The sequence below is a fragment of the Panicum virgatum genome, chromosome 5K (assembly GCF_016808335.1).
Source record: "Panicum virgatum strain AP13 chromosome 5K, P.virgatum_v5, whole genome shotgun sequence".
Lineage (NCBI taxonomy): Eukaryota > Viridiplantae > Streptophyta > Magnoliopsida > Poales > Poaceae > Panicum > Panicum virgatum.
Genome location: NC_053140.1, coordinates 58,453,017 through 58,465,311, shown reverse-complemented (window position 1 = coordinate 58,465,311; position 12,295 = coordinate 58,453,017). Strand labels below are relative to the sequence as shown.

Here is a 12,295-nt window from a genome sequence, read left to right as displayed (position 1 = left end):
TCACTGGGAGGAGAGGAGCGCGCGGCGGGGCTTGCGCGCCGGGTTGGGGGAGGTCTTGATGGGGAAGGAGGCCTCCATGGCGATGCCGCAGAGCCCGCCGTCGCCGGCGCCGCGCTCCATCCGGATGTACCCGCGCTCGCCCCACCCGGGGCCCCACGAGTTCTTCACCACCCAGTAGGGCGTGCCGTCGTCGTCCACGCCGTACCCGACCGCCGCCACGCCGTGGTCCAGGTCCGTGCCGCACTCGCCCGTGAACACGCCCTCCGAGTAGAACTGGAACGCCTGGCCCCCCGCGTCGATGGCCACGGACACCGGCTGGTGCGCCACCGCCTTGGCCAGCGCCTCCTCGCTCCCCGCAGGCACCATCTGGTGCCCGTCGATCACCACCACCGGCCCCTGCCGCGACCGGTAGCTGTCGCAGGTGCCGTTGAGCGCGCGGTACGGGTACGCGGCCTCGGTGGTGATGCCGCCGTGGGCCTTGATGAACTCGAAGGCGTTCTCCATCAGCCCGCCCTGGCACCCGTTCTCCTCCTTGTCGCAGTCCACCAGCTCCTGCTCCGACAGGGAGACCAGCCTCCCCGTCCGGATCGCGTTGATCCCCTCCACGGCCACCACCGTCGAGAAGGCCCAGCAGCTGCCGCACTTGCGCTGGTTCTTCACGGCGGTCACAGCGCCCGCCTGCCGCCAGTCCACCGACTGCGGCAGGTCGCCCACGTCCTCGTACATGAACCCCGGCACCGCCGGCGCCGCGCGCGCCGCCCGGCGGAGGTCGTTGATGCGCGAGTCGGCGAACGTGGAGCGGAACTCCTCGCGCCCCATGTCGCCGAAGCGGTTCAGGCGGAGGCGGTAGGGGCGGTCGCCGCGCTTGTTGTGCGCGTGGATGAAGTGCACGTTCTCCTTGAAGGTGCCGAAGCGCCGGCCCTTCTCGCCGTGGTGCCGGTGCACGCGGTGGTGCGCCTGCCACCGCTCGTACAGGTCCCACAGCGCCTCGTCCGTCGCCAGGTCCTTCTCGTCGAACTCGATGGCGTGGCACAGCGCCGCAGCCGCCGCCACCACCAGGGCCACAAGGAGAAGCCGCTTAGCGAGCCCCGCCATCGTTCGAGCACCTGCTGCAAGCTACCGCCGAGTTTGTTGATGTAGTGGCAGCTGCGGCAGCGACCGGGGAGCTCGATCGCTCTGCTCGGAGTCGGAGGGTGAGCTGGTGAGTTGGGACGAGGCGGGAGGACCCGCGTATTTATAGCGCGGGGCGGGGGAGGGGAGCCTCGCCTTTGCGGCGGGAACGATTTGAATTGAATTGATGGCGGTAACAGAAAGCGTGGGGGGATGGTGTCAGATTCCGCTCGGGAGTTGGGGTCTATGGCTGCCGCAGCAAAGTTGGCCGCCGCCTCGGCTGGGCTCCTTTGCTGGCTGCCCATTGGGGGCGTCGAAGATTCAGGCCAGATTCATTCTCGCCAACGGAGATCGTTCGCGTCCGTGCCTTCGTGGGGGTGGCAGCCGCCGCTGGCCGGGCCGGCCGTGTTGATCTGTGTGCAGCCAGTTTTAAGGATGCTACTCGGGTAGCCATGGCTGTCGAGGTCTCGAGGAGATGAGAGGCGGTGTTAATGGCGGTCGCGGAGGCCGAGGAGCTGGGAGTACTATGAATCTACGGGAGGAGCAAGTCGGTTGCGATAAGGATTCCGGGGGCTGTTGACGGCGGTGGAGGAGCGAGAGCGCGGAATCGCGTTCCCATGGTCTGTCTACAGATTCTTTCGCGAGTCTTCAAGGGAAAACTGAATAGAAGTTGCGTGTAGAGCGTAGTTTGCTAGCTAGACGCACATCAGCTAGCATGCAGATTTGCTGGAGGAGTCCCAGAAGCCGGAAGTGGAGGCTGCTCCTGCTAATTGTTCAACAAGTTGTTAAGAACTGCTGAATGATGCATAATAACCCCAGTACAGTTCTACCATGGACAGGGGCAACCATTGAGCAGAAACCTTGGAGGTTAGGTTTTTTGGTTGAGCTTGATCAGAATTTAGAAAAAAATACAGAAAAGGGAAACGAACTCGTCAGAAGTTCGTGTGCTCCATCACCGGTCTCGGTACCAGTTCCAGGATTGGTCAGCCGATGATGTTCTCCTGTGGGATCGGCAGCATGACGCTGACGCACCGGGCGGGTCTGATAGCACCAAAACGCATCACCCTCAAGCGGCCAAGCCGGAAGCCAACAGCAGAAACAGATCTACGACATCAAACGAACCCGCGCCATGTTCAAGTGACAATACAGAATCCCAGAATGAGCGTACAATAATTCTGGGAACAAGCAGAGCATCAGCACCAAAGCCCAGGCAGATTAATTGTATGCTTACCATCATTCAGCGCTGCAAGGTCAATCAAGTAATGAACAGCAGCCAGATAGATCGGAATGCTAGTTAGCGAGCAGAGACCACGATAATTTGTTAACGATAACCAAATTCCTGACAAGGGACCACGCCACGCTAATTGTGGGTCCATTAGAATCCCTTTAATTAGCAACTAATTGAACTGTGAGCAGAGAGCACCCTGGGCTCTGGGTGCTAACGGAATGTACAAACTTTCTCCTACTACGACTACACTAAGCTACTGCTGCTTTGCCTCACTTCTTTGTTTTGGCCTTCTTTGCTGCATGGCCAGTCCTGCGCTTGTGGCGGCTGAAATCAGAGACGAACCTGAATGTCTGTTCACACCCTAGCTCGGGGCAAACATAGGGCCTGTCGCCTGTATGCACCCTCATGTGCTCTGTCCTAGCCCATGGCCACTTGAACGTCATGTCACAGCCCTTCCATGAGCACTTCAGCGGACGGTCATCATTGTGAACCTTGCGGTGTTGCAGCAAGTACTTGTGCGAGAAAAACTTCCTGCCACAGCCCTTCACTGGGCAGATGTCACGCTTATGCAGAGACAGCTCCTCTTTTGTGCCGAAACTCATGGAGCAGCCTTCAATGTTGCATGCATACTCTTCTCCTTGCTTCGGAGAACTTGGAGGAGCTCCTTTATTTTCTCTAGTTTTCTTCATTTGCTGCTTTTCTTGTACTTTAGTCTTCTGCTTACGTGAAGATAGCTGCTGTTTTGTAAAAGATAATTCCTTGTCTTCATCCTCCAGAGCAGCGGGGCTTGGAGCCTTTTGCTTTTCTGCTCTAGGTTTCTTCGTTTGTTCTTTCACATCTATGTTAGTCTTCTGCCTTAGCGCTCTAGCTCTTGAGCAGCTAGCAGGATCACTACCATCCTCTTCAACCATTGCCTTTGGACCGTTAGCTGGATCATTATCCTTTTCTTCCATCTTTGAGTTCAGCATGTTTTTCCTATTGGCAATCCTGGAGCTGCTACGGATTACCATCCTAGATGGTGAGGGGTGAGAGGCTTCTGAAGCACCTTTCAATGCCTTTGAATTTTCCTCTTCAGTATGTTTTGGCTTTTTTGTGTTTGCTTTCTCCAAGGGTTCTTTCTTCCGCTTGCTTGTTTCTTCTACAACTGTTGTGCTGTTACTCTTTATTGCGGAGGCTTCTGTAGCACCTTCTAAGGCTTTCGAATTGTCCTCTTCAGAATGCTTTGTCTTATTGGCATTTGCTTTCTCCAATGGTTCTTTCTCCCTCTTGCTTGTTTGTTCTTCAATTGCTCTGCTGTTACTCTTTCTGGTGCAGGTTGCCTCTCTACTTGATTTTTCAACATGTTCCGAATTGGATTTCTGAACAGAAGAACAGATTTCATTTATTTCATCTGGCTCATGACTTTCGATTCTGTGAGCCAAGTATGGATGGACCTGGTTTGACATCCATACTTTCCCGCACCACCTGCCAGCCAAGACTATTTTCTTCGCTCTGCCTTGCCTTCTGGCATAAGTCTTCAGCTTTACTGGCGAGTTATTGGGAGAACTGCAGCCAAATGCTTTATAGATAACTCTATTGTATGGCAATTGCTTGTTGTATAAAGGAGACTTAGCAAGATTAGCACTATAGTAAAGATTAATGCCCAGTTTTACAGCCCAATCACTATTTGTTGGTATTGTTTCCTCATCCTGCACAACTTCCCGCATCTTCTTCCTATCCTCGATGCTTGCCTCTTTGAAACGAATATCCTTCCAACCATACTCAACTTCCACTTCTTCAGCCAGCAATTTGGCTTCTACTTCTATTTTGGGATATTCTGTACAAATGATAAAAACATTATGTCATTTGAGGTTTTGAGAACCTAGGAAGCATTGGTGGATATTTAGTATATCATTAAGATCTGAAAGCAATGGAAGTCTGAACCTACTTATTCTAACTTCACCAAAACTAATGGGAGTAAAATGGCCTTTCAAATAGGAAAGGATGACATTTTAGGACAATATGTTGGATGGCACATGCACTAATGTATTCAAAAGATAATTGCTTGGTCATGATGAACTCATGCAGTCTTGAAGATCATGAAGCCATTGCTAAAAAATGGTAGATAAAAAAGAAGCATTTCTAGTTGCATTCAAAAACAGTAACTACCGAGCAAGCCTAGTGACTGACCTGGACGGCACAAAAGAAAAATATGGGCACCACCAATAGTTTGAAGTTGCTTCTCAACCTCAATAGCATGTTCAAGACAAAATACATGCATTCTTGATGAATCCTTATCGGGTTTCACAATCGATGTAGCTAAGTTGTCCACCATAGTCATAGTGCTTCTGTTACCATCCATGCAGATTGTAGCACTGTTATGGCCAGCTTGACAATCTGTACCACGAAGTTGCTCTGTTGAAGTCTTGTTCGAGCTCAACGGTTCACATTGAACCTTCTTTTGAATTTCTGAATATATATCTTTTGATTGAAACCCCTCAGAAAGCACCATCTTAAGTTGATACTTATTTCTTGTACGAACACCTTTTGGTCCATTGTTAATGTTGCCAATACGCTGTGAACTCTGAGAAGATGTTCCTTGTTGGTGTTCTTTACTACTTGACGACAGGTTTGTCCCATCACAACCACCAATGGTTGAAGTATTATTGGGCTGCGATTGAATCGTGTGACTTATTAATTCACTGGAGACATTAGAGACCTGATTTTTTTTGTTCAAAACATCTTCATCAGAATCTGATGGATCTCCATAAGCAGATGCCAAGAGATCAAGGGCAGAATTCCTGTTGAGGGCTGCAGCACCTGAACTTATTCTATTGCCATCCATTTCAAAACCAGATCCTGCTTGTTGATTAAAATAAATACACACATTAGATGAAAATAAATGGTTTATGCCATGAGCCAAAAGAAGCTAAGATGAAATTGCAATTTGAAAAAAAGGAAATAAACTATAAAGCTCAACCGGCACTACACAAGGAATAATGCACATTCCACATGCTCTAGCATCTCTTGTTGAGTTTGGAATTGCTATGATGGCCAGATGCAAATATTACAGGAGGGAATTAAACATAACGTTTGCATCATAAACTATTCACTTCCATGACAAAAAGAATGCAAGGAAATAACTCAAAATTAAAGCACCAGAGGTTGAACTAAAGGTCATTCAGAATTCACCAATGGAAATAGCACAAATATAACATGTATTCAGTGTACAATAAAGACATATGGCTTACGTAAAATTCCACTATTTGTTGTCGCACTTTGTAATGCATCTATCAGATGACTATCTCCAGAACCAGCAAATTGTTTATTGATCAAACTAGAATCAGCAGACATCAACCATTTTGCTGCACACTCCCTTGGTTTGATGACAGCCACACATGAAAAACTCAAAATCCCACAAGTGACACAGGATAAGAAACCTTGATCTAAAAGGCCAGCAGTACTGTTTATATCCCCCTTATCACTTTCTGCATTGTTTGCATCTGATGAGCCAGACATGTTTACACAGTCATGCATACACGCTGTAGGTGGGAACTTCTCTCCTGAGCAAACTGGCTGTGAAATTTCTTTGGAGGATGGCAATTCTCCATTCTTACCAAGCAACCCATTAACTGGTAAGCATCTTGAGTCTTTTGGAGCTCCTGTGCTATTGCAATGGCAATCCGATATCCTGGATTTAGTTGTTGACTGTGATTTTGAGAGTAAAGTTGATAGTGCAGAACCATCATTGGGACTAGTTGGAAGAATAATGCAAGAAGACCCGTCCCTCAGAAAATGGTTAAGCAGTTTATTGTCTTCAATAACATTTTGCACAAATATCTTTTTGACCAATTGTTCCCCTTCACCTTTCTTCTTCTCCTTCAACCTAGAGCTTCGTGTTTCCACAGCCCCACTGGATGGATCCCTAGAAATTTAGAAGTTAAAACAAAATCAAATAAAAGGTCCAGATACACATGTAATAAGAGACTTCTTGAAGCATAGAAGGACCTAGGAAAACAATGCAGTTCCGACAATTGAAGAATTATGTCGCAACGTCATGGCTATTGTAATACACAAAAGAAGTTTTTGAAAAACAATGCGAAAGCAGAAATATTTTGCAAAATATTGTCCTGTGTTGCAGAAATTGAAATGGAGACATCAAATATAGACAATCCTAAGTTAAGTAAGCAGATGGAAGTTCTTGATCGGACACCTACTACTCTTGTTGATAAAAAATGGGAGTTGAAACCATGAAAAGACAAGTAATACGACCAGATTTGGAAGTGAAACCAGTTTTCTTTCTGAATGGGGTGCAGTAGGTATCTCATAAGAAAATCTGCATCATGAAGCATGCTACATGTTTGAGAAAAAAAGGTATTAAATGAAGCACACAACATATGATGAATACCTCAAGCACATCGATAGTGCAAGTTCATAGAGCAATTGATAGTGCGAAACCATGGGAGGACGATTGATTGAAGCTCTTCGGACTGCTGCCTCTTTTGCAACTCTCAACCATGCAGGAGTAGCTGTATTTGATGCTTCCGCATAGTTAAATCCTGCCACATACAAAACTTCCTCACAAGCTGATTGGAAGGATCGCCCACGAAAGGCAGCAAAGCAACAACCAAGTAGCAGCAAGTTTAACTTTCCTAGCACGTGATAGAAAGAAAATCCTAATGTGGTCATATGCACATGCACTGTAGTACTCACAGCAACCATGTACCTTGCATTTTGTATACTATAAACACCAGTGTAGATATGGATTTATGAAGACTCTATGCTGAGGCACGCAATCAAATTTACTAGGTAAAGGGCAAAACACGAAACTGAAGAGCTTTACCAGAAAGGTAATAGTTCATTTTCTGAAGAATAGATAATTTCCTTTTATTGGAAAATGTTAATCCCGACCTTAAATGCACTACAGTTGTCCGGTCTAAAACTCAAACAATCAAGAGATACCACCATTTTCTTTTGTCCGTTACATCTTGTATCCGTTACTCCACATATCCACTAACTTTTAATGTTGAAGCCAGAAAAGGACTTTTCTTTCCCGCCATGCCATTCCTAATAAAACAGTCTGCATCACAGAGACACGACATTTGCAAAAATTGCTAAGCTGCCTTACTGTTCAAGGTATGTCTAGTTCCACAAATCTAGTGACAAAAAGGGTTGGCATTAAGACATTATTCGGACAGGCATAATTGAATAAGCAAACAAATATAGCATAGATAAAAGGCAGGAATTTTCGGTGAGTCCAAGTCCTAAGACTGCTCACCGTGACTGAAACCGCTGTGATATGATCCGGGAAAAGTGACCACGAACTCCCCTGCATTCTGCACTAATCTGTTTCGATGCACAGAACCAACCAACCGTTCATCAACCACCAAAGCTATCAAAGGAAGTGATTCAGTAACGGAAGTACGGAAGGAAGCGGTAGCAACACCTGCAGCAGGGAATCCCAGAGCGCACGAGCACTTCAGGGGACATCACCGTAGTCTTATCACCCAGCATTGCAAACGTTTCTGCACCCAAGATCACAACATTTCGGAATACACATATCACGTAACAGTTCCAACAGCACGGAACAGGGGTTCTATGGAAAACGATAAAATGCTGCCGCCTCACCTAAGGGGTTAACCTCGCCGCCATACCCATGGACGCGCACCGCGTCCTCGAACGCGAGTGCAGCGTCGCGCGGCACCCCGTACCATGTCTTGGGAGCCCCGGAGTGCAGGTAGTTGAGGCTGTGCAGGTCGTGATCCTCTACGTGCCAGGCGAACCAACTGAACATCATGGCGACGTAGAGCATCGGCGACGTGACCCCGGGCACCTCCTCCCGCAGGAATCGCAGCAGCGACGCGGGGCTCCTGGCGACGCCGCGCATGTTCCAGGCCGTCTCGCCGACGTGGGCCGCGGGCAGCTGCGTCGGGCGCGCGTCGCAGGGGGCGAAGCCCGAGCCGGGCATGTCGCTGGCGTACTGGACGGTGACGGGGCGGTCGGCGGTGGATCGCCAGAAGAGGGCCTCGACGTCGAGCGGCGAGAGCTGCCTGGAGGCGGGGACGCCAAGGCGCGCGAGGAGCGCCTTCCGGGAGGCCCCTGCCTCGGCCTCGAACTGCGGGAGCGTGTAGCGGCGGGAGGAGTGCCAGACGGGCTTGAGCGCGGGGCGCGGGCGGCGCGGGCAGAGACCGAGCTGCTGGTGGCGGGTGGGGAAGGTGGGCGAGGGGTCGCCCGGGTGGAGCGCGGCGAAGGAGCGGGAGAGGTTGCCGAGCGTGGTCCGCTTGGGCGGCGGCGGGAGCGGCGGCACGACCTTGCAGATGCCGAAGGGCGCGGCGGCGGGCTCGATCTTGAGGAGGTAGGCGACGGGGTCGGCGAACTCGGCGGCGGTGGGGCGGAACTCGGGCGCCAGCGGGAGGGACCTGAGCCACGGGGGCACCAGCTCCCCCTGCGCCGACGGCATGGCCGCCGCCCCCTCCGTCGCGAGGCGGTGGGTCAGTCGATCCTCTCTCGCGGCCGGGCGGCGGCGCTAATCGCGCATTTGGTGGGAGCAGAGGAGGAGGAGGTTTGGGGGGCGGGCTTTGGTTTGGGAAGGGGAACGGGGAGGGGGGAGAGTGGAGTGGAGTGGAGGCCTGCGAGGGGAGCGTGCCTGCTTTGCTGCAACCGCTGCTGCAGTTGGGGTGGCGCTCGTGGAAGTCGCGGGCGCGGCGCAGGCAGGCCTGCACGGGCGCGGCAAGGGGGTGCGGTTGCTTCGCTTGCGGTTTGCACACAGCGTTTTTTTTTTGGCCCCCTCGTTTTCTCCTGGGGTGGTTTTGCTTGCGGCTTGCGAGCGTGACAGCCTAGACAGGGCGGCGGGTTGCGTGGTGTGCGCTTGTCCGTGTCCACGATGGTAGCTTGTGATTATTGATTGTGATCTCTGGCGCTGCGATGGAGGGTGTAAAAGCGCGCTTTGCTGGGCAAGTTCCTGTGAGCCGAATTTGGAATTCGTCATTGTTGTTTGCTGGAGTTGGTTTGAGAAAGGGTAGAATTAATAATTCTTATACTGAAAAAGGACCCTAACGAGCCTGATACGCGGCTGATTTGGTGTATGTATGTACTGTTAATTTAGAATTTTCCAGTCCCGTAACTTCATGTCCAACTTGCTAGCTCTTGACAAATCACTACCGGATTTCGGGGCTTCACCGTGTGCCCAAAGCACACGGCGAAGCCTACTAGGCATACAGCGACGGGTTCGCCAGACGGCGAACTCCTGACGGCAATACTTGGCACGGCAAAGACGTAGTTTGTCGTGTGCCATCCATCGGGCACACAGCACACATGTTCGCCGGTAGTGAATGTATACCTGCAATGCAAACTCTATAGTGGTAGACTTGTGATTATATAGAGTACAATGCTTATAGTTTTATTCTGATCACGATCCATGTGAGACAACAAGAGGAAAAAAACACAATCCATACAAAAGGGGTAGGTACATGCACCATTTTTATTTCCATAGCAGTCACAGATTCTGAAACAGTAGGCGACTCGACCAAGTTCCCCGTTTGCAGGCCAGGTAGGCCTTGGCATCCTACTGTCAGGACTCAGGAGCGATTAGTAGGTCCACAAAACTGGTTGAATAGATCGGCATTCTCTGCCGTAGGCTGTGTCGTCGTCCTCGATCGGATCCAATGGGAGGAAGTCCTCTACTTCTGACGCGAACTGCCCGTCATGCAGCGTCACCTCATTCAGAATCACGCCGCGGCATTGGCCGCTCTCCTCCTCACCCGGCACCGCCTCAGCGTCCTCGACTGGATCCAGGGCGATGAAGTCCTCTCCCGTCTCCGGCGCAAATCGCTCCGCTTTCTCACCCAGGGCCACCTCGCCCGGCGTCGCGTCACCGCACCGGCCGTCGTCGTCCTCGGCCGGATCCACAGGAGACAAGTCTTTCTGGCCCTTCGCCATCGTCGTCACCCCCACCAAGGGAACGAAGTCTTCTAGCTCCGACGCAGCCTGCCCGTCGCCGTCCTTGCCATCCAGATCCGGCGTCACGCTCCAGCGCCGGCCGTAGATCGTGTAGTCGTCGTGCTCGTCTGGGTCCACGGGAAGGCACGCAAACCACTCATCAAGCTCACCCCCCTCGTCTGGCATCACGCCGCGCTGCCCGTACACAGTGCCGTCCTCCTCCTCGTCGGCCGGTCCCACGGGAAGGAACTCGTCCGTGTCGCCGTACGCGAACTGCCGCCGGTAGCCCTCATCCAGGGCCGTCAGGTGCTCGGGCCGTGAGGCGTGGACGTCCAGTAGCGCCGCTGCCGCCTCGAGCTCCTGACGACGAGCGATGATGCCCGTGGCGACGCGCCGGCGCCGGGGCGCGCCGTGGGCCGTGCCGTCCTCGTCGCCGTCCGACGTAGCGGCACCCCGGGCACGCTTGTGGCCGCGTGGCGTCGTCGTCTCTGGCATTTTGCGGGCGGCGAGGGCGACCTCGAAGCGGCGCTCGGCCTCGGCGACGGCGCGGCGAAAGAGGCGCCCGGCCTCGGCGCCGTCCCCTCGGGCGAAGATGAGTTTCACGTCGCCGGGATCGAGGAATTCACCTCGGATGACGTAGCCGATAACGGTGTCTCCGTGGTCGTGGTGGCCAAGAGGGCGGCGCGCTGCGTCTCTGTCGTCGTCGTTGCCGGCGGCGTCCATGATCGTCGGGGGGTTGATCGCGAGGTATGCCAAGGACGCAAAGCGATCGGGGATTCGGGATGTTGTGTGGAGCCCATATTTATAGACGGGTTGAACGCCGGACGCACGCTTCGTTCACGAGCCCGACTCGGACTCGAGTGGAAACTGGCAACGCTTCATGTCGAGTTCCGTGTATGGTAGGAGAAAGTAGATAAAATTAACAAAAAAAGAAAAGAGAGCGTCGATCGGAGAGGTTCTGCATGGGGCGGGTGGAGAAATTTCCTCAACAAAAGATGATCTCTGAAGAGGGCGCTGCCGGAAGCTTCAGGAGTTCTGCTGCCGCGTCGTTGTGTACTTGTGTACGAGGGATGGCTACATGATGCCATCAAATTGGAGAAACAAATCATCAGACTCGACCACTGCCGTGTGGCCCCGGTGATCACCTGGCCCGCGTGACAACAGCTCAGTCCTTCTGCAGTTACTGCTCCTCGAGGCAATGGGAACCCCGGGCACTCTTGTCTGAAATCGATTGAGCTTTGAAGAGGGCAAGAAATGCTGGCCAGAATGAACCCAGGACTTAGAGCCCCCTATTAGCCCATTCTTTGTACAATGGTAGGAGGTATGGGACCAACTAGGAGCTAATTAAATATGACATCTGTTCTGTGTTCCTTCAAAGCTCGCAAAAAAGAAAGGTAAGATCGGGTGCTTTTAACTCTTGAAAGCTGTCCTTTTTTGTCCTGAATTGGGCTTTATGTTTGTCTGATCTGATACTTTCAGTCCAAGTGTAAAAAAGAGGGGTAAAAATCTGAATGTGAACGGTACTGCGTTGCACAGAAGGAAAAAAAAAAAAGAAATTTTCGCTAGCCAAAGCTGTCAGGCAAAAACTCAATTTTATCTTCAGTACGACATAGTCGCAGGTGTTTGATACTTTCTTGTGTTTGAGACATATTAAATTTTATTGAGCAAGATATTCCTCGATGTGAAATGACAGTTCCTGTCTCATGATCCAGAAATTTATCATCTTGTATTAACTGTTAATAACAAGCCTTACAGTAGTCACACATACATGGATCTCTAACCATCACATTGTCAAACATGATTGGCACACAAGAAATTCAGACACTGGAGGATCAAATTGCTCATACAGAGAGCTCTAGGCATGGCCTGCACGAGGAGAAGAGCTGCCTTTGCGACATAGTGGCACACTCGAGTCAGGGATCAGTACAGTAGCTCATAGAAATCGTAGAGGAAGTCGGTGAAATCCTCGTCCGTTGGCGCTGCTGCGTAAGCTTGGGACTGGAAGGGAAAAGTTGCATCTCCGGTGAAGTAAGCGGCACA

The 12,295-nt window shown here is 51.5% G+C and overlaps 2 protein-coding genes across 2 annotated transcripts; both read right to left on the bottom strand.

Moving 5' to 3' along the window:
* LOC120710296 (cysteine proteinase EP-B 2-like) lies at positions 1–1,095 on the bottom strand. The gene has a single exon (XM_039995930.1). It carries the CDS (start codon positions 1,093–1,095, stop codon positions 1–3), a length of 1,095 nt encoding a protein of 364 aa, XP_039851864.1.
* Positions 1,096–2,372: 1,277 nt separating this feature from the next.
* Positions 2,373–8,914, bottom strand: LOC120708986 (lysine-specific demethylase JMJ705-like). The gene is made up of 7 exons (XM_039994461.1): positions 7,946–8,914; positions 7,764–7,842; positions 7,596–7,663; positions 6,726–6,876; positions 5,569–6,242; positions 4,508–5,176; positions 2,373–4,154 (listed from the first exon to the last, which is right to left on the bottom strand). Exons 1-7 carry the CDS (start codon positions 8,775–8,777, stop codon positions 2,608–2,610), a joined length of 4,020 nt encoding a protein of 1,339 aa, XP_039850395.1. The 5' UTR covers positions 8,778–8,914; the 3' UTR covers positions 2,373–2,607.
* Positions 8,915–12,295: the final 3,381 nt, after the last annotated feature.

Excerpts from the sequence above, each read along its gene's own strand:
- LOC120710296 (XM_039995930.1), bottom strand. The coding sequence starts at position 1,095 with ATGGCGGGGCTCGCTAAGCGGCTTCTCCTTGTGGCCCTGGTGGTGGCG.
- LOC120708986 (XM_039994461.1), bottom strand. The coding sequence starts at position 8,777 with ATGCCGTCGGCGCAGGGGGAGCTGGTGCCCCCGTGGCTCAGGTCCCTC. Across the intron at positions 6,877-7,595 it reads TCACAGCGGTTTCAGTCACG|GATTTAACTATGCGGAAGCA; the intron begins GTGAGCAGTCTT and ends TGTATGTGGCAG. Across the intron at positions 5,177-5,568 it reads AACAAATAGTGGAATTTTAC|GATCTGGTTTTGAAATGGAT; the intron begins GTAAGCCATATG and ends ATCAACAAGCAG.